The sequence below is a fragment of the Dromiciops gliroides genome, chromosome 5 (genome assembly GCF_019393635.1).
Source record: "Dromiciops gliroides isolate mDroGli1 chromosome 5, mDroGli1.pri, whole genome shotgun sequence".
NCBI classification, from domain to species: domain Eukaryota; kingdom Metazoa; phylum Chordata; class Mammalia; order Microbiotheria; family Microbiotheriidae; genus Dromiciops; species Dromiciops gliroides.
In genome coordinates, this window is record NC_057865.1 from 93428070 (window position 1) to 93454018 (window position 25949).

The window sequence follows — 25949 nt, forward strand, 5'->3', positions numbered from 1 at the left end:
ATTCAGCTGAAGGAATATCTGGGACTAGTGAACACTTGCATGACCCATCCTAGGACAGCTGATTTTGAAACATTTTGTAGTTGTTCTTGCCCCAACAGAGAAACCCCTGAAGTCTGGTTTTTGAGCTTCTAGGCTCCTGGTTGCTCAGTGAGGCCCATAGTGACAGCCTGAGAGTCTTTAGAAATGATGACTTGCCACTTTTTCCCCACATAGGGAAATCACACAGGCCATAATACGAATAGAAATTTGAGCCTACCAACAAGACTGTACCAGTCCATTGCACACCAGAGAATTACCAGAAATCAGACTAAGCATGGCAGAAGACAAGTGGCAGATGCCAAGCACATGACAAACAGAGCTTTCCATATAACAGGAGCCATGGAAGTCAGAAGGGTCCAAATTCTTGGAAAGAGGAGCTGGGAAAAAAATCTAGAGAGAATAGAGCAGTAAATAGCAAAGGGAGGCGAGTGAGTTAGTGCTCTTCAGGAAGTTCACCCTACAAAGTTTATGCACTTTTAATTACAAAATTGCTTTGCCTGACTCAGGGATTGTTGTAAGTGCAATCCATGCTTTGCACATGCCAAGACCATCTAAGAACAAGGCACCATACTTTTAGGAGAAGACTTTCTGTTGTCCCCTAACATGAGTGGCAATAGCATTTTTTCATTGGCTTATTGAGGCTAAAATTCTAGCTATACTGTCTAAAATATCTAATGACGTGGTCGCCAATAAATTGTAAGCTTTAGCAAGAGTTAGACTTTTAAGCATTTATTAAGGAAAATAAGAATTTGGTAAAGAGAGAGAGAAAGGCCTACTTCATCTATCTTATTAAAGGGAGAGTGCATTTCTAGCTCCCTCTCCATCAGAGTCCTCAGGAAAGAGAGTCAGAGCACCAGGCTCCCCCTTCTTCCACCCACAAGCAAACGTCATTTCCTGATGCCAAAGAAAAGACACAGGGTCTTGCCCTCAGAGACCTTCACTCATGGGCAGAGCTTTTCTACAGTAAGTCTCCAGCAGGTGGCATCATTCCAATCGTTACAGAGCTAAAACTATCAGAATCTTTTAAAACTGCTAGACTGGAACACTAACTTTCTTTGGCATCAAGAGAGGGTGAAGGTTTCTCACAGTGCAAGTGCTATGATCTAATTGGGTGAGGGAAAATGATACCTTCTCATCTATCCCTCTTTTACCCTGTGGCCTTCAGCAATGAGGTTTGGGGTTAGAGTTTTGCTTTATTCTGTTTTATTTGTACACTTTGATTCCAGGAATGGGTGGTGGAATTATGACAGGACCCCAGGGATTCAAGCACGGGAACATGAAGGCGACATTTTAGGCCAGGGATGCAACCAGTTAGTCCAGTAAGGAAGCCTTAAGGAAACAGAATGCCTGAGACTAAAGCCCAATTGGGGAGTTTTGAACTTTGAAATTGGGATTGTACTATATAGGAACTAAGCTAAACTATGAACTTAACCCCTTTTCCCTCTCCGTGTGTGTGCTGTGTGTGTGTATGGTATAATGCTCCTAGGTATTGAGAACTCATTTATATTTATTTTATTGCTTATTCTTGCTATCTTTAAAAATAAATATTCATTTTTTATAATCATAATTTTATTATTTTCCAGTTACATATTACATATAAGGATAGTTTCAACATTGTTTTTCACCGGATTTTTAGTTCCAAATTTCCCCCCCCTTCCCTCCCTCCTCCCCAAGACAGAAAGCAGTTGTTATAGGTTGTATATGCACAATCACATTAAACATAGTTCTACATTAGTCATCTTGTGAAAGAAGAATCAGAGCACAAAGGAAAAACCTCAAACAAGAAGAAAAAAACAGATAAATATTCCCTTTGTAAAGCTAATAAGATTATTGTGGGGTTAAATGTAACAGGGGTTCAGGGGACCCCTAAGTTGAGGGAATACATTCAGGAGGAGCTGAAATTCATGGTGGAGAATCTAGATCCTCCTAATCCCCCTTAATTGTATTAAAGGGAAGTTGCCTTAAAAGTCCCCTGTGAGAGGAATAAAATATAATATACTCGTCTTTCAGTCAGTGGGGGGCCAGGGTGATCACTATTAGAAAAGGGATAAATAAAATAATATGGGAAGAATGTAGGGACTGACTAATGAGGTCTCAGTCCTTAAAGCAAATATAAACTAGACTTTACCCTAAGGCAGTTTATATTTTACTCAAGGAAATATACAGACAAATAAGTAAAATCCTAGACAATTGGAGGAGAAAAGAACTGCTAAATCCAAGGGGGGTCCAGAAAAAGTTTACAGAGGAGGTAATGACAGAGCTGAGTCTTGAAGGATGTCAGAAATGCTGATAAGCAGAAAGGAAGTACTCTAGCCTCAGAAACTCATTCTACTTTTACAACTGACTGGAGATCACATCCAGTAGTGATTACTTACTCACTCATCATGTTTACTTATTAGTTGAAGCATCAAAAATGCAGTATAAGTTTAAATGCCAGACCCTCCAGACAAACAGCTTTCTATCTGCCTGGCCCGAGGAAGATCTTCACTGTATATAGGGAATGGTGGCATAGCAGATAGAGCATAGGAATCAGGAAGACCTGTGTACAATCCTCCTTCAGACACTTACTAGCTGCATGATCTTGGGAAAGTCATTTAGGGTTAGTCTACCTTACCTTAAAGTAAAGTAAAGCTAGGTGAGGCACCTATCTATGCCTCAGGTTCCTCCTCAGTAAAATGAGAGTGATAATGATAGCACCTACCTCACAGAGTTGTTGTGAGGATCATATGCGTTAACATATGTAAATAGTTTTGAAAACTTTAAGGTCCTATGTAAAGATCAGTATTATTTTTAACTGGATTCTCAGGTACTCCAGGAGTTGAAAAATAAATGAAATTATTATAAATTTTACTTCCATGGCAGTATATTCCTTGGCTTCTTTTGGTGATTTTTAATTTTTTTGGCGTAAGCCTCAAGGTTAACAGTATTGAAGGTAAATCCGTGGCCTCCATGACAGAAGACCAATTCATTAACCATTTCCAAAAGCTCATTTGCCTGTTTTTCTTGGGCTGGGCCACTTTCCTTATTGTTAAAAGCACAAAATCTGGATCCACACTGTTTAATCAGCTTTTGAAGAGGTGTACTAGCAAAATCCTTGATGAAATCTTCTATTGTATAAGGCTCTAGATCATCCTTCCTAGTGAAGAGCACAATCATGTACTTGGTGATCTCTGTTCCAAATACGGCTTCTAATTCTTCAATGGTTTTCTCATCTTCTTGAGTGAACCGGCCCAGCCGAAGCACCAGAATAAAAACTCTGAGTCCTTGAGACAAGGTAAGGATGCGAAGGATCTCTTCTCCTTGTTTGTAGAGATCTTCTTCACTCTCTGATGGAAGGCAAAATGATGGGGTATCAACAACTACAACAGTACTCCCTTTCCAGGTCCTTACATGTTTTTCACAGGTTTTGGTGACTCGTTCTCCTCCAATTTTGGTTAGAAATTCCTTCCTTCCAAGAATAGTGTTACCTGTTGAGCTCTTTCCAGCCCCACACTTTCCTACTATGATGAGGCTTAGTATATCTATGGGAAGAAAAATGAAGGATTAATAAGTATGACCTATCATGGAATGTCACTGTCACTGAGTCAATAAACATTGATTCAGCATCTATTATGCAGAAAACATTGTGCTAAGCACTGAGGACACAAAGAAAAACAAAAGACAGTCCTCCAACATCTTGTTCTCCTAAAATGGCATCCATTTTATTCCCCATTTCCAGGGCTCTCCCTGATGCTCCAAAGAACAATGCCAATTGTGTTGATCTTCTCTTCCCTCCTACCGAACCACCCCATATATGTGTATCTGTATGAGACTGAGATAGAGACAAAGAGTGACACAGAGAGAAATTGTTTCTGTTTAAATCTCTCTCTATATACACATATATACACACACACAAGTATATATGTGTATGTGTGCATACACATATATACACATTTATTTTTCTATGTTCATATATAAACATATATGGGTGCATATAGAAATGGATTGCATACATAATATATATGTATTTGTAAATACATATATTCTGGGCTATGCTAGAGCCATTTTGAAGCAAACAGATCTAATCATTAATTTTTAGTGTGAATAATACATTGTTGCTAGAGATGTAGAAGAATCCAACCAAATTTCTAGAATTATGCAAATAAAATGACTAATATGCCCATACCCATTGTACCAGAGAGTCCATTACTTGCCTTATACCCCAAGAAAGCTATCAGTAAGAAGAAAGTCCCCATATACACCAAAACATTTATAGAGGCCCTTTTTATGGTAATGAAGAATTGGAAAAAGAAGAGATGCACATTGATTGAGGAATGGCTAAATAAATTGTGGTATATAAATGTATGGAATATTACTGTTGCATAAGAAATAATATGTGCGATGAATCCAGAAAAGAATGGAGAGATCTATATGAATTGATACAGAGCGAAGTAAGCAGAACCAAGAAAACAATGTGCATAATGACCGCAATGCCACAAATCAAAGAACTACAGGTCAAAAAAAAATCAAAGGTTAATGCAATAAAATTATTAAGATCAAGCATTACTTGAACAAAGAGATATGAAAGGGCATCCCCAAACCACCCCTTCATGGAGGTGGTGGGCAGGTTCCATAAACATTTACCATTACACATGTTTTCTTTTACTTTTCAAATGTATCAATCCCTTGTCATGATTTTATTGCGCTTTAAAACTTTGTTACATGGGAAATATTTGTTATATGCAAACATTGTTACGTGACAAATATTAAAATATTTTTTTAATGGGAAAGCTCACTGGGAAGTAGGGGGGAGGGATACTGGTTATAACTATGATGGAGTAAAAACAAAATATCAATAAAATAAATTTTTAAAAATTTCCATGTATTTATAACTCTAAAATCAGCAAATACTACAAATCAGGATTATATTTATTGTTTTGATTGTCTAAATTTGAGAAATGATGGAGAAAATTTAAATGATGCATATTAAACTTTAAAAATGCTTCATGGAGAAGCCATGGAGAGAGAGAGAGAGAGAGAGAGAGAGAGAGAGAGAGAGAGAGAGAGAGAGAGAGAGTCTCTCTCATTTCTCTTACACCATACCCAATGTGAGCTTTCATTGGATTTTATAACTCCTTGAAGACAAGGAATGGCTTCTGCCTTTTTTAATGCTCAGTGCTTCATGCAATGCTTGGACATAGTAGACAGTAAATGCTTATTGACTAACTGACTGACCCAATGTACTCAGGAGAAACAGCATTACAAGGTTAGTATATTCCATTAGGATTATTGGCATCTTGGACAGTTGACTAAGAGCTTTATAGCAGATTCTGAAACAATATGGTTATCATCATTGTGTTTGAAATAATAATAATAGTGTTTGGTTATAATCTCTTAATGATGCTACTGTGAGAAAATAGATGGAATAATCATATGTAGTGTATACTAGTACCCTGGCTTACCTTATAGAAGCAGAATTAAAAACTCATTTTTAGTACAATTGAAAATGTTAAGGAATAATAGTCCAAAATGTTTTCTAGACATTTCCCTTTGGTAATATAATAGTAGGGGAATTTAACCTTCCCCTCTCAAATTAGATAATTCTGAACAAAAATAAACAAATAAGAAAGAGGGAAATTAAAAGAATTTTAGATAAACTAGATATGATAGATATCTGGAGAAAATGGAAGGGAAAGAGAAATAAAAACAATTTTTTCTTACAAATTCATGATACCTTTACAAAGATTGGCAATATATTAGTACATAAAAATTTTATAGTTAAAAACAGAAAAGCAGAAATTTTAAAAAGGTATCCTTTTCAGATCATAAAGCAATGAAAATTGTAGTTAATTAAGTACAAAGGTAACATATTAAAAACTAATTGGAGATTAAACAACCTAATTTTAAAGAATGAGTGGGTTAAATAAAGCATAGAAAAAATAATTTCATTTAAAAGACTGACAAATTGAGACAACATATCAAAACCTATGCATGAGTGTGATACCATGGGGAGCAAGAACATTTTTGGTACAGTGTGGTTGGGAGAACCTAACTGTGGCTTAGTAGAGGAGTTCCTGAGTTTGAAACTCCAGACATAATTCAGAAAATAACAGTGAGGAGGACTTGAGACCTAGAAAAACAGTACCCACAACTTAGAATTAAAGCTTGATAGTAACAATAATATTAAGGTGCTAAAAAAAAAAAAGAAGAGAAATTAAAAGTAAAAATTAGTATGCAAAGGAAAAAGAAACCAACCATTGATAGCTGTCTTGGCATAAAAGAAGATCTGATTCATTTAAATATCAGAAAGAATGAGGAAAAAATAGAAAAAAAAATAAAAGAAATCCAAGAAAATTATGAAAAAACATTAATCAATTAGAAGAGGAGATATAGAATCTTAAGGAAGGAAATAACCCCTTCAAAACTAGAACTGGTCAAGTGGAATCAAATGATGCTGTAAGACACTAAGATATAATAAAGCTAGAGAAAATGGAAAAGAATCTGAAAGATACAACTGATTTGGAGAACAGATCAAGGAGATATAATATAAGAATTGTTAGACTACCTGAAAGTTATGATAAAAGAGAATCTGCATACAATATTACAAGGAATTAATAAGGAAAATTGCTCTAAAGTTCTAGAACAAGAAAGTGTAATACCAAAGAACTGGAAATTTCAGGGATACCCATCAATTAGGGAATGGCTGAACAAGTTGTGGTATATGATTGTGATGCAATACTACAGTGCTATAAGAAATGATAAGCTCAATGATTTTAGAAAAACATGGAAAGAATTGTATGAAATAATGAAGAGTGAAATGAGCAGAATCAAGAGAACATTGTATATAGTAAAAGCAATATTGTTTTAAGAAAAATTTTGAGTAAATAAGTTATTTAATATCCAAATTAACTATACATGACATAGAAAGATGTTATCTGCATCCAGAGAAAGAACTGATAAATAGAAGTATGTATAGAATAATTTACACATATATATGTGTATATATATACACACAAACATATTATATATATATGTATATATATATACTTATTTGGGTCTAATGGTATCTATCTTTAGGGTGGAGGGAAGGTAAGAGAAAAAAGAAATTTACATAATGATTCTGTTGTATATTTGAAAGGAATAACCAATTGTGCATAGTAGATTTGTAGTTTCATATAAAATCATCTTTTTTATTGTACTATGTTATGAAAATCCTTGTTTTATTCCATAAACTTAAATTTAAAAAAGGATTGAGATTGATCTACATAAAATGACTATAAAATAACAGAGGACAAGACATAATGAAATGTTAAACTATAGGATACAGACTATAAGAGGGTAATGGCAGGGAAGATATTGGTGAAAAGTTATAAGAAAACTAAAGGTTTCCTTTGGAAATACTTCCTTACAGTGTATTCATCCTTTCTAGTCCTTCCCACAGCCCTTATTTTTTTAAAAAAAATTGTTTATCTATCTATCTATCTATTTATTTTTGTTTTGTTTTTCCCTCAGCCCTTCTTCTTTAGAATTTCTACATTTTATTTTCCTACCAGGTCTAATAGTAGACTTCCTAAGGATACAATGCTGGCCGCCATTGTCATACACCATTTTGTCGATCTTCTCCAGAAGCCCATTCACTTGGAGTTGTTCCTCCTCTCCTGTGACTCGGTAATTGAAAGCATAGTACTGAAATCCATAGTCCCAAATAAGACTCTGAAGAGATTTATCTGTCTTCTTTATGAACTCCATCAGGTCCATCCCTGCCAAGTCTTCTTTCCTGGTGAACAGAATGATCACATGTTTCCTCAAAGCTTCTTCTCCAAAAACCTTCTTGATGTTCCTCACCACTGTCTCATCTTCCTCTGTGTAGAAGCCCAGTGGAGTCACTAGGAGGAGGGCATGTGGGCCTGGAGAGCATAGAGAGGAGAGATGGCAGAGCTCTTGCTGGGAATCCTTTTGGGAAAAAATATCTGGAGTGTCAATGAGCACAATTTTTCTTTGTCCCCAGATCTGCTGCTCTGTCCTGCACACTTGGGTCACTGGCTGCTCACTGAGCCTGGATTCAAACACACACCTGCCCAGGATGCTGTTTCCTGCAGCACTTTTCCCTGAACCATGTTTCCCCACGAGAAGAATCCTCAATTCATCTATTTCGTTGTTCTTCTTGGGCTCTATCATGTGCCCAGAGCCTATTAGGGGAAAAAAGACATGTTTATCAGAACTTAGGCAGTACTTGGGATCTGACCAGTGGGCCTCACTTAATCATTCTCTGTTTTAGAAGCCGAGGGGCGGAGCCAAGATGGCGGAGAGGAAGCAGCAAGCTGCCTGAGCTCTCCTTCTGTTCCCTCAAAACAAACATTAAATCAAGCCTCTGGACGGATTCTGAAACTACAGAACCTGCAAAGAGACAGAGAGACACAGTCCTCCAACCAGAGATAATTTAGAAGACTTCAGGAAAAGGTCGGTCTGACTCGGGCCAAAAGGGAGGCCCAGCGCAGGGCAGCAACCCAGCGCCGAGGGGGGTCGGAGCAAGTCAGCAGGAGCTGCGGGCCACAGCCGAACAATGAGGCTCCGGAACCTGGTTCAAAATCTGGTGGCCCAAGGACAGTGGAAAAACTTACCTGCACCGGCCGAGAGGGCCACGAACAGCGGGATCAGACGCGGGGTCTGGCGCATGGGTGGCCCTAGCACAATCATACAGGAAGTGCAGGGCGGGGCATCTCCACACACCCATAAAAGGCCTCCAGAGTAAAAGCCCGGTCACACAGCACCTATACACCTGCACAAGAAGCCCCAAACAGGGACCCTGGTGCCCCCAGAGCCAGACCTCAACTTACAAAATAAATAAATAAGCTGCAATAATGAGTAAGAAGCAAAAAAGAGCCCTCTCATTGAGAGCTTCTGTATCAATAGGGAAGAAGCCAACACAAACTCAGATGAGGACAATAGCCTCAAATTGTCTACATCTGAAGCCTCACAAGGGAGGTGAATTGGTCACCAGAACAAAAGCCTTCCTGGGAAGAGCTCAAAAAGGATTTTTAAAAATCAATTGCAAGAGGTAGAAGAAAAATGGGGAGAGAAATGAAAGCAAAACAAAAAACTATGAAAAAAGAATCAGCAGCTTAGGAAAAGGAAGCTGAAGAAAACAAAGCCTTAAAAAATTCATTTGGCAAATGGAAAAAAAAGCTGCATAATCTCACTGAAGAAAACAATACCTTAAAAAATTCACTTAGCCAAATGCAAAAAAAAAGGTGCATAATCTCACTGAAGAAAACATACCTTAAAAATTCACTTAGCCAAATGGAAAAAAAGGTGCATAATCTCACTGAAGAAAACAATGCCTTAAAAATTAAAGTGGGACAGTTGGAAGATAAGGAATCCATGAGACACCAAGAATCAGTCAAGCAGAATAAAAAAAATGAAAAAATAGAAGAAAATGTGAAATACCTCATTGGAAAGACAACTGATCTGGAAAACAGATCGAGGAGAGACAATTTGAGAATCATTGGACTGCCTGAAAGCCATGACCAGAAAAAGAATCTAGATACCATATTCCAGGAAATTATTAAGGAGAAACTGCCCTGATATCATAGAATCAGAGGCTAAAATCATCATTGAAAGAATCCATCGATCACCTCCTGAAAGAGACCCCAAAAGGAAAACTCCAAGGAATATTGTAGCAAATTCCAGAATTATCAGGTGAAGGAGGAAAATACTCCAAGCAGCCAGAAAGAAGCAATTTAAATATCATGGAGCCACAGTCAGGATGCTCAGGACCTGGCAGCTTCAACATTAAAGGACCGCAAGGCTTGGAATATGATATTCCGGAAGGCAAAAGAGATTGGATTGCAGCCGAGAATCTATTACCCAGCAAAAATGTTCATTTTCTTTCAGGGGAAAAGATGGACATTTAATGACATTGGGGACTTTCAATCTTTCCTGGTGAAAAGACCAGAAACTGAATAGAAAATTTGATCTCAACATACAAGACTCAAGAGAAGTTTAAAAAGGTAAACAGAGGGGAAAAAAAAGTTACCCTATTAGGTTAAACTGTTTATATCCCTACACAGGAAGATAATACTCAGAACTCTTAAGAACACTAAATGTATTTGGGCAGAGAGAAGGACTTTACATAGAGGGTATAAATATAAATTGTCTTTGATGTGATGATACAAAAGAATTAAGGGGATAAAAAGGGAGTCTATGGGGAGGAGAGGAAAGGGAGGTGGAATGTGATGAATTATATCATATGAAGAGGTGGAAAAAAACCTATTATAATAGAGGAAAGAAAGCAGGGGGGAACATGGTTTCAACCCTATTCTCATTAGATTTGACTCAAGAGGGAATAACATATACGTTCATTGGGATAAAGAAACTTAACTCATTCTTTAGGGAAACAAAAGGGGAAGGGAAAGGGGGGACTGATAGAAGGGAGGACAAAAGCAAGGGAGGAAAAGGGTAAAGAAAAGAGAGGGGGTGATAAAAAGGGAGGGCAGATTGGGGAGGCAGGGGTAAGAAGTAAACGTCGGTGAGAGAGAATAGGGTGAAAGAAGGGGGGGAAAAGTACAAAGGGGGGTAAATAGAATGGAGGGGAATAGACAGTCAGTAATAATACTGTGAATGTGAATGGGATGAACTCTGCTATAAAACGGAAGCGAATTGCAGAGTGGATTAAAAACCAGAACCCTACAATATGCTGTTTACAAGAAACACATTTGAAGCAGAGAGATACACACAGAGTCAAGGTAAAAGGCTGGAGCAGAATATATTATGCCTCAGCTAAAGTAAAAAAGCAGGGGTAGCAATCCTTATCTCAGACAAAGTGCAGGCAAAAATAGATCTCATAAAAGAGATAAGGAAGGAAATTACATCTTACTTAAAGGTACTATAGATAATGAAGTAATATCACTATTGAATATGTATGCGCCAAGTGGTATAGCATCCAAGTTCTTAGAGGAGAAGTTAAATGAGTTACAAGAGGAATTAGATAGTAATACTATACTAGTGGGGGAATCTGAATCTCCCCCTCTCAGAATTAGATAAATCTAGCCAAAAAATAAATAAGAAAGAAGTGAAAGAGGTGAATAGATTACTAGAAAAGTTAGACATGATAGATGTCTGGAGAAAATTGAATGGGGATAGAAAGGAATATACCTTTTTCTCGCAGTACATGGCACATTTTCAAAAATTGACCATGTATTAGGGCACAAAAACATCATAGTCAAATGTAGAAAGGCAGAAATAGTAAATGCATCCTTCTCAGATCATGATGCAATAAAAATTACATGTAAGAAGAGCCAGGGAAAAGTAGAATGAAAATCAATTGGAAACTAAATAATTTTCATTCTAAAGAATGAATGGGCCCAAACAAGGAAATCATAGAAACAATCAATAATTTTATCCAAGAGAATGACAATAATGAGACAACATACCAAAATCTATGGGATGCAGCCAAAGCAGTGCTTAGGGGAAAATTTATAGCTCTAAATGCTTACATGAATAAGAAGAGAAAGAGGAGATTAATGAATTGGGCATGCAACTTAAAAAGCTAGAAAAAGAACAAATTAGAAATCCCCAATAGACACTAAATTAGAGATCCTGAAAATTAAAGGAGAAATCAATAAGATTGAAAGCAAAAAACTATAGAATTAATCAATAAAACTAAGAGCTGGTTTTATGAAAAAAACAATAAAATAGATAAAATATTGGTTAATTTGATTTAAAAAAAGAAAGAAGAAACCAAATTACCAGTATCAAAAATGAAAAGGGTGATGTTACCACCAATGAAGTGGAAATCAAATCAATAATTAGGAAATATTTTTGCCCAACTGTATGCAATAAATGTGACAATCTAAATGAAATGGATGAATATTTACAAAATACAAACTGCCCAGGTTAACTGAAGAGGAAATAAAATCCTTAAATAAACCCATATTAGGAAAAGAAATTGAACAAGCTATTAATGAACTCCCTAAGAAAAAATCCCCAGGGCCAGATGGGTTACGGGTGAATTTTACCTAACATTTAAAGAACAATTAATTCCAATATTATACAAATTATTTGGAAAAATAGGTGAAGAAGGAGTTCTACCAAATCGTTTTATGACACAATATGGTGGTGATACAAAACCAGGCAAAGCAAAAACAGAGAAAGAAAAATTATAGACAATTTCCCTAATGAATATTGATGCTAAAATCTTAAATAAGATATTAGCAAGGAGATTACAGCAAGTGATAATACACTACAGGATAATACACTATGACCAAGTGGGATTTATACCAGGAATGCAGGGCTGGTTCAATATTAGGAAAACTATTAACATAATCAACCACATCAATATGAAAACCAACCAAAATCAAATGATTATCTCAATAGATGCAGAGAAAGCTTTTGACAAAGTACAACACCCATTCCTAATAAAAACACTAGAGAGTTAGGAATAGGGGGAGCTTTCCTTAGAATAATAAACAGTATCTACCTAAAGCCATCAGCAAGTATTATATGCAATGGAGATAAATTAGAGGCCTTCCAATAAGATCAGGGGTGAAACAGGGATGTCCATTATCACCCCTATTATTTAATATTGTTCTAGAAATGTTAGCTTTAGCAATCAGAGAAGAGAAAGGAATTAAAGGAATTAGAATAGGCAAGGAGGAAACAAAACTATCACTCTTTGCAGATGATATGATGGTATACTTAAGGAATCCTCGAGAATCAAGTCAAAAATTACTTGAAACAATTAACAACTTTAGCAAAGTAGCAGGATATAAATAAATCCACATAAATCATCAGCATTTCTATACATGACCAACAAAGTCCAGCAGCAAGAGATAGAAAGAGAAATTCCATTTAAAGTAACGGTAGGTAATATAAAATACTTGGGAGTCTACTTGCCAGACAAAACCCCAGGAAACTCTATGAACAGAACATACCAAACACTCTTCACACAATCAAATCAGATCTAAATAATTGGAAAGATATCAATTGCTCATGGATAGGCAGAGCTAATATAGTAAAAATGACAATACTGCCTAAATTAATTTACTTATTCAGTGCCATACCAATCAGGCTACCTAAAATTATTTTATACAGCTAGAAAAAATAATAACAAAATTCATCTGGAAAAACAAAAAATCAAGAATATCCGGGGACATAATGAAAAAAATTCACAGGAAGGTGGGTTAGCGGTACCAAACCTGGAGCTTTACTATAAAGCGGCAGTCATCAAAACTATCTGGTACGGGCTAAAAAATAGAGTGGTAGATCAATGGAATAGGCTAGGCTCAGGAAATGCAGTAGTAAATGACACTAGTAATGTAGTGTTTGATAAACCCAAAGACTCCAGCTTCTGGGATAGGAACTCAGTATTTGACAAAAACTGCTGGGAAAACTGGAAGATAGTATGGCAGAAATTAGGCTTAGACCAACATCTTATACCTTATACTAAAATAAGGCCAAAATGGATACATGATTTAGACATAAGAGGTGATACCATAGGTAAATTAGGAGAGAAAGGAATAGTGTACCTATAGATCTTTGGAAAGGAGAACAGTTTTTGACCAAACATGAGATAGAGTGTATTATAAAATGCAAAGTGGATGATTTTGATTATATTAAATTAAAAAATTTTTGTACAAACAGAAGCAATGCATCCAAAATTGGAAGGCGAGGCAGAAAGCTGGGAAACAATTTTTGAGGCCAGTGCTTCTGATAAAGGCCTCATCTCTAAATATATAGGGAATTAAATCAAATTTATAAGAATCCAAGTCATCCCCAATTGAGAAATGGTCAAAGGATATGAACAGGCAGTTTTCTGATGAAGAAACCAAAGCTATCTATTCCCATATGAAAAAATGCTCTAAATCTCTAATGATTAGAGAGATGCAAATTAAAAACAACTCTGAGGTACCACCTGACACCTATCAGATTGGCTAAAATGACAAAAAAGGAAGATAATAAATGTTGGAGAGGCTGTGGAAAATTGGAACACTAATGCATTGTTGGTGGAGCTGTGAGCTGATCCAACCATTCTGGAGAGCAATTTGGAATTATGCCCAAAGGGCGATAAAGCTGTGCATACCCCTTTGACCCAGCAATCCCACTTTTAGGTCTTTTGCCCAAAGAAATCATGGAAGGGGGAAAGGGACCCACATGTACAAAAATATTTATAGCTGCCTCTTTACGTGGTAGCAAGGAATTGGAAGTTGAGGGGGTGCCCATCAATTGGGGAATGCTGGACAAGTTGTGGTATATGAATACAATGGAATACTATTGTGCTGTAAGAAATGATGAGCAGGAAGAGTTCAGAGAACCTGGAGGGTCTTACGTGAGCTGATGATGAGTGAGATGAGCAGAACCAGAAGAACATTGTACACAGTATCATCAACATTGAGTGTTGACCTACTGTGATGGACTATATTCTTCTCACCAATGCAATGGTACAGAAGAGTTCCAGGGAACTCATGATAGAAGAGGATCTCCAAATCCAAGAAAAAAAAAAAAAAGAAAGAAAGAACTGTGGAGTATAGATGCTGATTGAACCATATTATTTCTTTTGTTTTGGGTGCTGTTGTTTTTTTTTTTTTTGTAATTTGTGGTTTTGCATCACTGCTCTGATTCTTTCTCTTGTAACAGGATTAATTCATAAATAGGATTAATGTTATTATGTGTATATATATGTGTGTATCTATATCTATATGTAGATGTATATGTATAGAGATATATAGATATAACCTGTATCAGATACCTGCTGTCTAGGGGAGGGGGGAGGGAGGGGAGGGAGGGAGAAAAATCTGAAATTGTAAAGCATGTATAAACAAAAGTTGAGAAACTATCTTTACATGTAACGGAAAAAAATAAAATATCTCATTAAAAAAAAAGAAGCCATGGGAATAGTTGAATCCTAGAATTACAGGGTCAGAAAGGATCTCAAAGTTCTCATAGGAGATTTTCTTTTTGTTTTGGATTGAGTACAGCTATTTTATTTTTTAAAGAACATTATATAAATTGTTGAAGCTTTTTGGAATTTAAGACATGGTGTATGTGTGTGTGTGTGAATGGAGAGAGAGAAAAGAGAACCAGAGGAGAGAGGGAGAGAGAGAGATTATTTCTCTTTCTATATATGTTGACGTCCATATATAATACCACACATTCACTTATTTTTATATGTTAATATACTGTACATATATGAACCACATATGTGGATTAACACATATATGTATATATTTTACATACTTGTATTCCAGTGTTGTACTAGCGCCAGTTTGAATCAAACTGATCAATTGTTAATTTTCAGTGTTATTAATATATTGTGGATGGAAGAGTTAAAGGAGCCTTCCATTCAGAAAGTTATTTGGAATCATACACAGTGACTAAAATGCCCCAAATCCTTTGAACCAGAGAGTCTGTTACTTGTCTAATACCCCAAGGGAAGCTATCAATAAGAAGAAAGTCCACATGTACGCCAAAATATTTATAGCAGCACTTTTTGTGATAACAAAGAATGTAAACAGGAGAAATGCCTGCTGATTTGGGAATGGTTAAACCAATTGTGGTACAAAATGTAATGGAATGTTATCACATAAGAAATAGTATGTGATGAATACATAGAAGAATGGAAAGATCTACATGAATGATTCAGAGTGCAGCAAGGAAACAATGTGAATAATGACTACATCAATGCAAATAGAAATAACAACCACACATAAAATAATGGATGAACACATTATTTAGAACAATCATGACTTAAATGAAGATATATGAGAACATACCCACAAACTACCTCTTCATAGAGGTGGGGTACAGAGTCCACAAATTTTAAACACTATATTTTTTTAATACTTTTTATTTTATTTATTTTTTTTGTGGGGCAAGGAGGGTTAAGTGACTTGCCCCAAGGTCACACAGCTAGTAAGTGTCAAGTGTCTGAGGCCAGATTTGAACCTAGGTTCTCCTGAATCCAGGCTGGTGCTTTCTCCACTGCACCTCCTAGCTGTCCCTTTAATTTTATTTAAAAAATTTTTTTGGTACTTTTTAAATGTATAGATTATCATGATTATTTGTTTTCCTCTTAAAAAAAAATATTGTTTGTGATGGCAAAACGAAACCAGGAAGCTGCCTGAGCTCTCCAAATTTCCCTCAGAAAACAATGTTAAATTAAGCCTATCAACATATTCTGGAGTTGCAAAACCTGCAAAAAATGGAGGTGAAACAATTTTCTGACTTAAGATAACCTAGAAGATCTTCAGGAAAGGTCTGTTTCATCTGGGTAAAAGAACAGCACAGCTCAGTGCAGAGGGTGTCTAGGCAAGCCAGTAAAAGGCTCTTAGTCACAGCACAGATCAGCAGCTGAGGACCCATGGTCCTACCTCAGCAAGCTAGTGGAACAGCAGGCCAGTTGTGAGGCTTCCAGCCCTAGTACAGAAGGCAATCTGCAGCTGGGATATCAGCTATCCAACTATCTCAATAGACTGGGCCCCTCCAGTTCACTGAGCAAGCTGATGACACCTGAGAGCAGAAAGCTAGTGACCCAGCCCCTGAACCCCAGCAAAGAAGCTTGGGACGGTTTTACACTGTGCCCTGAGAGCAGAACTCAACCTTAAAAGGCACAAAAGAGGAAAAAATATGAATATGAAACAAAAAGAACCCTCAACAGTGACAATTACTATGGTGACAGGGAGAATCAAAACATAAACTCAGAGGAGGACAATGATAAAACATCTACATGTGAGGCCTTAAAGGGGAGGAAGAATTGGTCTTAAGACTGAAAAGCCCTCTTAGAAGAGCTCAAAAGGATATTATAAACCAAATAAGAGAAGTAGAAGAAAAATTGAGAAAGAAATGAGAGTTATGTAAGAAAGAGTCCATAGCTTGGAAAAAGGACAAAAATTGTTAGAAGAAACAACTCATTAAAAAATGCAATTGGCCAAATGGAAAAGGAGGAGCAAAAGCCTTACTGGGGAGAATAATTCCTAAAGAATCAAAATTGGGCAGATGGAAGCTAATGACTCAATGAGATAACAGGAAGAAGTAAGGTAGAATAAAAAGAATATAAATGTAGAAGAAAATGTAAATTACCTCTTCAGAAAAACAATAGACCTGGAAACAGATCTAAGAGGGACAACCTATGAATAATTAGACTAGTTGAGAACCATGATCAAAAAAAGAGTCTAGACAGCATATTGATTTTTTTTTTTAGACAGCATATTTCATGACATTATCAAGGGAGAATTGCCCTAATGTCTTACAACTAAAGAAAAAAAATAGTCACTATAAGAAAAAACTCCAAGGAATATGGTAGCTATTATAAAGTAAAGGAGAAAATACTGCAAGCATACAGAAAGGAACAATTTAAATATGAAGGAACAATAAACATAAACAATAAACACAGGACCTAGAAGCTTCAATATTAAAGGATGGGAGGGTTTGGAATATAATATTCTGGAGAGCAAAGGAACTGGGATTACAACCAAAAACCCTCATTGCCCCCCCCAATAACACACAAATATACATATATATGTACTTCTATGTGTATATACATCTATATCTATATCCACATCCATGTGCATATCCACATGCACATACACATACACGTACATGTACTTATACACTTTCACATACACATATACCTACACCTATACCTATACCTATATCTACACAGATACATACATACATTCATGCATGCATACATATACATATATATGTATATATGCATGCATACATATATATAAATACACACATAGGGGGGAAGGAGGCAAAGACTGAGAGCCTGGGAAGTGGGATTGAAGAAGTTTCTCAAAGGCAATTACAAAAGATTAAGTCACTCTTGTTCCATTAGATGAAGCAGAATGTTAAGGCCAAAACAATGTTTTGTCATTTTGTGACATTCTACATGTTCAACATTCCTATAATTGTTACCTCCAATTGTCTTGGGCAGAATGATGTCCAAGGGGTTCAGGATTGGGGAAAGGGTAAGAAACTATGTTACTTTGAATTTTTCTTTCTCTATGCTAGAAACATAGATGTTTAGCAGAGTGCTAAATTAATAGGAATTGTGTCTTGTAGACATGTGCCTATGCCAAAGAGTATAGTATTCCTGTTTTGCTTTGACAACAGAATAGTGATTATATGAGTGTGTCTCATCAAAGAATTCTCAATTTTCTAAAATTAAAATACGCTAAGAAATATTTTATATGGAAATGTGTTGAACATAATTAAATTCTTTGATGATTATAATCTTTAGGTCACTTTAGGTCATCATGATCATGCAAACTATTGATGTAAATGACAAAGAAATTTGAATGATTTGAGCTTTGGTATTAAGAGGTGAATTTTCTGTGCATGCATCCTTCCATATTTTTCCTTGTGATTGCCTTATTTCTTATCCACTAAATCTCTCCCTAAGATAGACTTCTTTTGTAGAATCTTTAGAAGACTATTTCCAGGGGCAGCTAGGTGGCACAGTGGATAGAGTACTGGCCTTGGACTCAGGAGGACCTGAGTTCAAATCCAGCCTCAGACACTTAACACTTACTAGCTGTGTGACCCTGGGCAAGTCACTTAATCCAAGGAAGAAGAAGAAGAAGAAGAAGAAGAAGAAGAAGAAGAAGAAGAAGAAGAAGAAGAAGAAGAAGAAGAAGAAGAAGGAGGAGGAGGAGGAGGAGGAGGAGGAGGAGGAGGAGGAGGAGGAGGAGGAGGAGGAGGAGGAGGAGGAGGAGGAGGAGGAGGAGGAGGAGGAGGAGGAGGAGAAGGAGGAGAAGGAGGAGAAGGAGGAGAAGGAGAAGAAGAAGGAGAAGAAGAAGGAGAAGAAGAAGAAGAAGAAGAAGAAGAAGAAGAAGAAGAAGAAGAAGAAGAAGAAGAAGAAGAAGAAGATTTCCCAGCAAAAGAAGCTTGGGACAGGGGACACTGTGTGCTGGGAGCAGAACTCAAGTTTAAAGGGCATGAAAGAGTCTCAAATATGAATAAGGAACAGAAAAAAAAACCTCACCATAAAAAATTACTATGTCTACAGGGAGGATCAAAATTCAGAGGAGATCAACAATGTCAAAATGCCTACTTCGCATATACACATTGGTCTCAAAAGGAATTTGGTCTCAAGACCAAAAAGCCTGCTTGGAAGAGCTCAAAAAAGATATTACAAATCAAATAAGAGAAGTAGGAGAAAAATTGGGAAAGGAGATGAGAGTTATGCAAAGAAGAGTCAATAGCTTGGAAAAAGGACAAAAATTGACTCAGGAAAACAAACTCATTAAAAATACAATTGGCCAAATGGAAAAGGAGATACAAAAGCTGCCTGGGAAAAATACTTCCTTAAGAATGAGAATTAGGCAGATGGAGCTAATGACTCAATAAGACAAAAGGAAGAAGTAAAGCAGAATAAAAATAATATAAAAGTAGAAGAAAATATAAAATACTTCTTCAGAAAAAGAGCAGACATGGAAAATAGATCCAAGAGAGACAATTTAAGAATAATTGAACTACCTGAGGATCATGATTAAAAAAGAACCTGGACAGCATATTTCATGACATCTTCAAGGAGAACTACCCCGATGTCTTATAACCAGAGGAAAAAATAGTCATTGAAAGAATCTACTGAATACCTCCTGAAAGAAACCCTGAAAAACTCCAGGGAATATTGTAAACAGATTCCAGAATTATGATATATATACTTCAAGCAGTCGGAAGGAAACAGTTTAAATATCAAAGAGCAACAATCAGGATTACAGAGGACCTCTCAGCTTCAACATTAAAGGATCTGAGGGCTTGGAATATGATACTGAGGAATATAATATGAGGGCAAAAGAACTTGGATTACAATCAAGAATGTACTACTGCACAAAAGTAATCATAGTCTTTCAGGGGGAAATATGGATGTTAAGTGAAATAAGGGACTTTAAAAATTCCTAATGAAAAGCCCAAAACTGAACAGAAAATTCAATGTGCAAAGACAAGATTCAAGAAAAGCATAAAAAGGTAAAACATGTTATTCAATAAGGTTTAAATATTTACATCCCTATATGGAAAGAAGATACTTAGAACTCTTGCAAACTGTATCTTTATTGGGACAGATAAGAGGAGTACACATAGACAGAGAATGTGGGTATGAGTTGATTTTGATGTAATGATATTAAAAAAAAAACTTAAGGGGTGACAACAAGGATTATACTGGGAGAAGAAAAGGAAGGCAGAATAGGGTAAATCATATCACATGAAGAGGAACAAAAGACCTATTACAATAGAGGGAAAGAAGGGAAGGGTGAACATTGTTTCAACCTTACTCTAATCTGATTTGACTCAAAGAGGGAATAATATACACAGTTAGCTGGGAATAGAATTTTATTTTACCCTATAGGGAAGTAGGAGGGTAAAGGAGAAAGAAAAGGGTGGGGTGCTGATAGAAGGGAGGGTAGATTGAGGAGGGTGGTGGTCAGAGGAAGACTATTTTAAAACTGCCCTAAAGGCAACTAGTGATTGCCAGTTTCTTCACTTTTGAATGCAAATTATTATTAATTTGATTATTATAATTGTTGTGGAGTTGTTAACCTATGTACTATAAAATTAAAAAAAATTGAGAGCTATATTTCAATCTAGTTGGTTTTCTTGGTAGTCCTGTGTGTTTTATTATTTGCATTAAAAACATAATTATCTGAGTCACTAAGTTCCATCAGACTACCAAAAAGGTCCATGACATAAAGAAAGTTAAGATCCTCTTCCCTAGAGTATACATTCTTTCTCATCATCCATTCTTCCCTGTAGGGTTTAATGCCCTTCTCTAGCATCTCTGGATATTTTCCACCCATTCCAAAGATAGACTTTTTGAAGGTAAACTGCTGACCTACCTATAGCCTTCTTCCTATTCCTAGAGAACACCTAGAATCCAAGACTATGCCTAGCCAATGACTCTTGACCAAAGGTTGCTGGAGTCAGGGCCTCTATAAAGCCCTTCTGCCTCTCTCTTCTGATCCCTCTCCCAGAGTCAGAAGCTCCACAAAATCCACAAAGAGATGGGGAAGCTAGAAAAGAAACTGGATATAAGAGAAATGGGAGAACTTAGAGGAATGGATGAGAAAGGGATTTAGATCACGAAGAATCAGCCAGTCAAAATTTATTGAGAATCTATTATTAGAGACAGGATGGTCAGATGCAAAGAATCCTAGGTATAGAATCTGAGGATATGAGTATAGATCTTGACTTTGCCACTTTCTATTTGTGTGACACAGCAAATTACTCACTCTGGACTTAATTTTCATCACCCGTAAAAAAGAGAGGATTAGCAGAGTAGATGGAAATCTATGTCCCCAACTAACTCTTATTCTAAAGTTCTATAAGTGAGACAGTCTACTAGCTATTGTGGAACATTGAGAAGAGTATAAACGATGATCCTTGCCCTCAAGGAGTGAAAAAAGTGATCAGTAATCCTGAGTGAAGGTGGTATCAATTATAATGCTGATTCAATTTAGTTTTTATAAGAAAACTCTTAGGATAAGAAAAATAGAAGTGTGTATGTGGGTGTTCATTAGAGTAGATTACAGAGTTTCTCATTTTTTGCAGATATAAACTTCTGTGCAGTTGGGCAGTACAGATTTCTATTCTGATTCCAACCTCCCTCTAAGTTCAGCAATAGATTATTGCTCAGAACCCCAGAATGATCCAGGATATACGTTGCCTAAATGCAGGTATTTTTTTTTGGTCATGTCTCAGCAGTGAAAATACAATCAAAACAAATTTCTTGATGATCCTGCAATTTTCCAGTTCCTCTTTTATGACCATAAAAATAATCTTTGCAGATCCCCAGTTTGTCTAGGACTGCTGAAGAGTCATTTATTGGCAATTGTTAACTTTCCTAGAAATTTGATCATGCTCAGAGCTTTGTGCCTCAGTTTCTCTATTCACAGATTTCTATCACAATCTAGTTCAGGAAATGAGATTGACCAAAATTAAATGATTAGAAAATAATAGGGCAGCTAGGTGGTTGCAGCGGATAGAGCACTGGCCTTGGAGTCAGGAAGACCTGAGTTAAAATCTGGCCTCAGACACTTGACACTACTAGCTGTGTGACCCTGGGCAAGTCACTTAACCCCCATTGCCCCTCGCAAAAAAAAAATAATAGAGGAGAGAAAATAATGAAATGCCAAACTCTAGGAGACAGATTATAAAAGGGTGATAGCAAAGAATAAATTGGTGAAAAGTTAGAAGAATCAAAAATGATTTCATTTGGGGTCATTTCCTGCCTTTCTAATTCTCTCTCTCCCCTCAGCCCCCATCTTTAGAGTTTCTACATTTTATTTTTTTACTAGGTATAATAAGACTTCATAAGATAAAATGCTGACCTCCATTCCTGTCCACCATTTTGCTGATTGACTCCAGAAGCCCATTCACCTGGAGTTGTTCCTCTTCTCTTGTGACTCTGTAATTGAAAGCATAGTAATTAAATCCACAGTCCCAAATGAGTTTCTGAAGAGGGTTTATCTGTGTCTTTATGAACTCCATCAGGTCCATCCCTGCCAAGTCTTTCTTTCCTGGTGAACAGAATGATCACATGTTTCCTCAGAGCTTCTTCTCCAAAAACCTTCTTGATGTTCCTCACCACTGTCTCATCTTCCTCTGTGTAGAAGCCCAGTGGGGTCACTAGAAGGAGGGCATGTAGGCCTGGAGAGCATAGAGAGGAGAGATGGCAGAGCTCTTGCCTGGGAATCCTTTTGGGAAAAAATATCTGGAGTGTCAATGAGCACAATTTTTCTTTGTCCCCAGATCGCCTGCTCTGTCCCTGCCACACTTGGGTCACTGGCTGCTCACTGAGTCTGGACTCAAAACACACCCTGCCCAGGATGCTGTTTCCTGCAGCACTTTTCCCTGAACCATGTTTCCCCACGAGAAGAATCCTCAATTCATCTATTTCGTTGTTCTGCTTGGGCTCTGTCATGTGCCCCAGAACCTATTGGGGGGAAAAACACATTAATTAATAGTCTTTTGCTATAAATGGCAACCACATTATCAGAACTTAGGCAGTACTTGGGACCTGATCAATGGGCCTCGCTTCAACACTGTCAAAACTGAGGAAGGATGAAAGAGAGAGAAAGAGATTGTTGGAGTAAAATCTTAGAGGTCAGGAAAACTGGCAACAAAAGATCAGGTAGAGAAAATGGTATATAACAGGGCTTTTTATAAATAATAAATATTATTATAGCTTTGAGTTCCAAATTCTATCCCTTCTTTCCTTCTCCTCCTCCATCCCTGAGGCAGTAAGCAATCAGATATAGGTTATACACCTGCAGTTATGTAAAATATTGCCATATTAGTCATTTTATAAAAGAAAACTCAAATAAAAGAAAAAACGAAACAAAGAAAGTGAAAATAGTATGATTTAGTATATTTTCTTTTATAATGTAATAAACATTTTTATTTATAGTTTTGAGTTTCTATATTTCTATTCCTCCTTTCCTTCCTCCTCTCCCTCCTCCCTGAAGTGGCAAGCAATCAGGTATGGGTTATAGATGTATGATTATACAAATTATTACCATATTTGTAATTTTGTAGAAGAAAACTTGATAAAAGAAAAAAATGAAAGAGTGAAAACAGCATGCTTCAGCCTGTGTTGCATCAATATCAGTTCTCTCTTTGGAGGTGGATATCATGCTTCATCAGTAGTCCTTTGGGATTGTCTTGAATTATTGTATTGTTGAAAAAAGTCAAGTCATTCACAGTCATCAAACAATATTTCTGTGTCTGTGCACAATGTTCTCTTGGTTCTGCTCACTTCAGTATACATTATATCATATAGGTCTTTCTAGACCTTTCTGATGTCATCCTGCTTGTCATTTCTATAACACAATAATATTCTATCACCATCATATACCAGAGTTTGTTTAGACATTCCCCAATGACAGCATTCCTTTAATTTCCAATTCTTAGCCACCACAAAAAGATCAGCTGTACATATTTTTGTCCCAATAGGTCTTTTTCTTCTTTTGGGGTATATCTTTGGGATATAACCTAGTAATGGTATTGCTGGATCAAAGGATATGCACAGGGGCAGCTAGGTAGTAGAGTAGAATCCCTGCATTCAGGAAATCTTGAGTTCAAATCTGGCCTCAGGTTCTTGACACTAGCTGTGTGACCCTGAGCAAGTAACTAACCCTTATTGCCCTACAAAGAAAAGCGGGGGTGGGGGGGTGGGGGGGTGGGGGTATGCACCTTAGGGCATAGGTCCAAATTGCTCTCCAGAATGGTTGGATCTTTTTACAACTCCAACAGTGGATCAGTGTCCCAGCTTTCCACATCCCTCTTCAGCATCCAATATTTTCTGTTTTTCTTATATTTGCCACTCTGATAGGTGTTGCAGTGATACCTCAGAGTTGTTTTAATTTGCATTTCTCTGATCAATAGTAATCTAGAACATTTTTTCATATGATTATAGATTGATTGATTTTTTTTTGTCTGAAAACAGCCTGTTCCTATCTTTTGACCATTTATCAATTGGGGAATGACTTGTATTTTTATAAATTTGACTCAGCTCTCCATATATTTGAGAAATGAGGCCTTTATCAGACATATTTGTTTCAAAAATTCTTTCCCTTAGTTTTCTGCTTCCCTATAATCTTGGTTTAAATTAGTTTCTTGTGAAAAAAATTTAATTTTATATAATCAAAATGATCTATTTTACATTTTGTTTTTCTCTATATATCTTCTTTAGTCCTAAATTTTCCTGTGCCCATAAATCTGACAGAAAACAAGTCTATACTTTTCTTACTTTTGCTTATGGTATCATCCTTTGTAAATCATGTACCCATTTTGACCTTTTTTTAGTATATGGTGTCAGATGTTGGTCTATGCCTAGTTTCTGCCATACTGTTTTCAGTTTTCCAGTAGTTTTTGTCAAATAATGAGTTTTGTTCCAAAAGAATTGGATCTTTGGGCTTACCCATATACTCGATTGCTATAGTTTATTTACTATAGTGTAATTTCTAACTATTCTATTCCACTGATCTACTTCTCTATTTCTTAGCCAGTACCAGATTGTTTTGATAATTACCACTTTATGATACAGCTTGAGATCTTGGTACTACTAGACCACCTTCTTTTGTACTTTTTTTCATTGATTCCATGAATCCCTTGAACTTTTCTTTTTCCAGATGAATTTTATTATTATTTTTCTAGCTCTATAAATTATTTTTATTATATTGGTTCTGCCTACCCATAAGCAAATAATATTTTTTCAACTGTTTAGATCTGAATTTATTTCTGTGAAAAGTGTTTTGTAGTTCTTGTCATATAGTTGCTGTGTTTGTCTTGGAAGGTAGACTCCCAATTATTTTATTTGGCCATGGTTATTTTAAATGGAATTTCTCTATCTGTTATTGTTGGACTTTATTGGTCATAGGTAGAAATGCTGATGATTTATGTGGGTTTATTTTCTATCCTGCAACTCTGATAAAGTTGTTAATAATTTCAAGTATTTTTTTAGTGATTCTCTAGGATTTTCTAAGTATAACATCATACCATCTGCAAAGAGTGATGTTTGTTTCCTCATTACCTATTCTAATTCCTTTAATTTCTTTTTTCTTCTCTAATTGTTATAGCTACCATTTCTAATACAATATTAAATACTAGAAGTGATAATGAGCACCCTTGCTTTACCCCTGATTGTATTGGAAAGACTTTTAGGTTATTCCCACTACAGATAATACTTGCTGATGGTTTTAGATTAAATAGTTACTTTTCATTTAAAGGTAATCCTTTTATTCCTATTATCTCTAGTGTTTTTAAGGGGAATGGGTGCTGTATTTTGTCAAAGGCCTTTCTGCTTCTGTTGGGATAATCATATGACTTCTGTGCTTTTGTTATGATATGGTCAATTATACTGATAGTTTTCCTAATATTGAATCAGCCCTGCATTGCCTGGTATAAATCCCACCTGGTCCTAGTGTATGATC

The 25949-nt window shown here is 36.3% G+C and overlaps 1 protein-coding gene across 1 annotated transcript in view; it reads right to left on the bottom strand.

The window, feature by feature from the left end:
• Window positions 1–1731: 1731 nt before the first annotated feature.
• Window positions 1732–25949, bottom strand: part of LOC122729607 (GTPase IMAP family member 8-like) — a 29728-nt gene continuing 5510 nt past the window's right edge. The window contains 6 exon segments of the mRNA XM_043968571.1: window positions 1732–3560; window positions 7569–8207; window positions 22347–22527; window positions 22529–22702; window positions 22704–22790; window positions 22793–22951. Coding sequence (XP_043824506.1) covers window positions 2887–3560; window positions 7569–8207; window positions 22347–22527; window positions 22529–22702; window positions 22704–22790; window positions 22793–22939 — 1902 coding nt within the window. The 5' untranslated portion in view covers window positions 22940–22951 and the 3' untranslated portion in view covers window positions 1732–2886.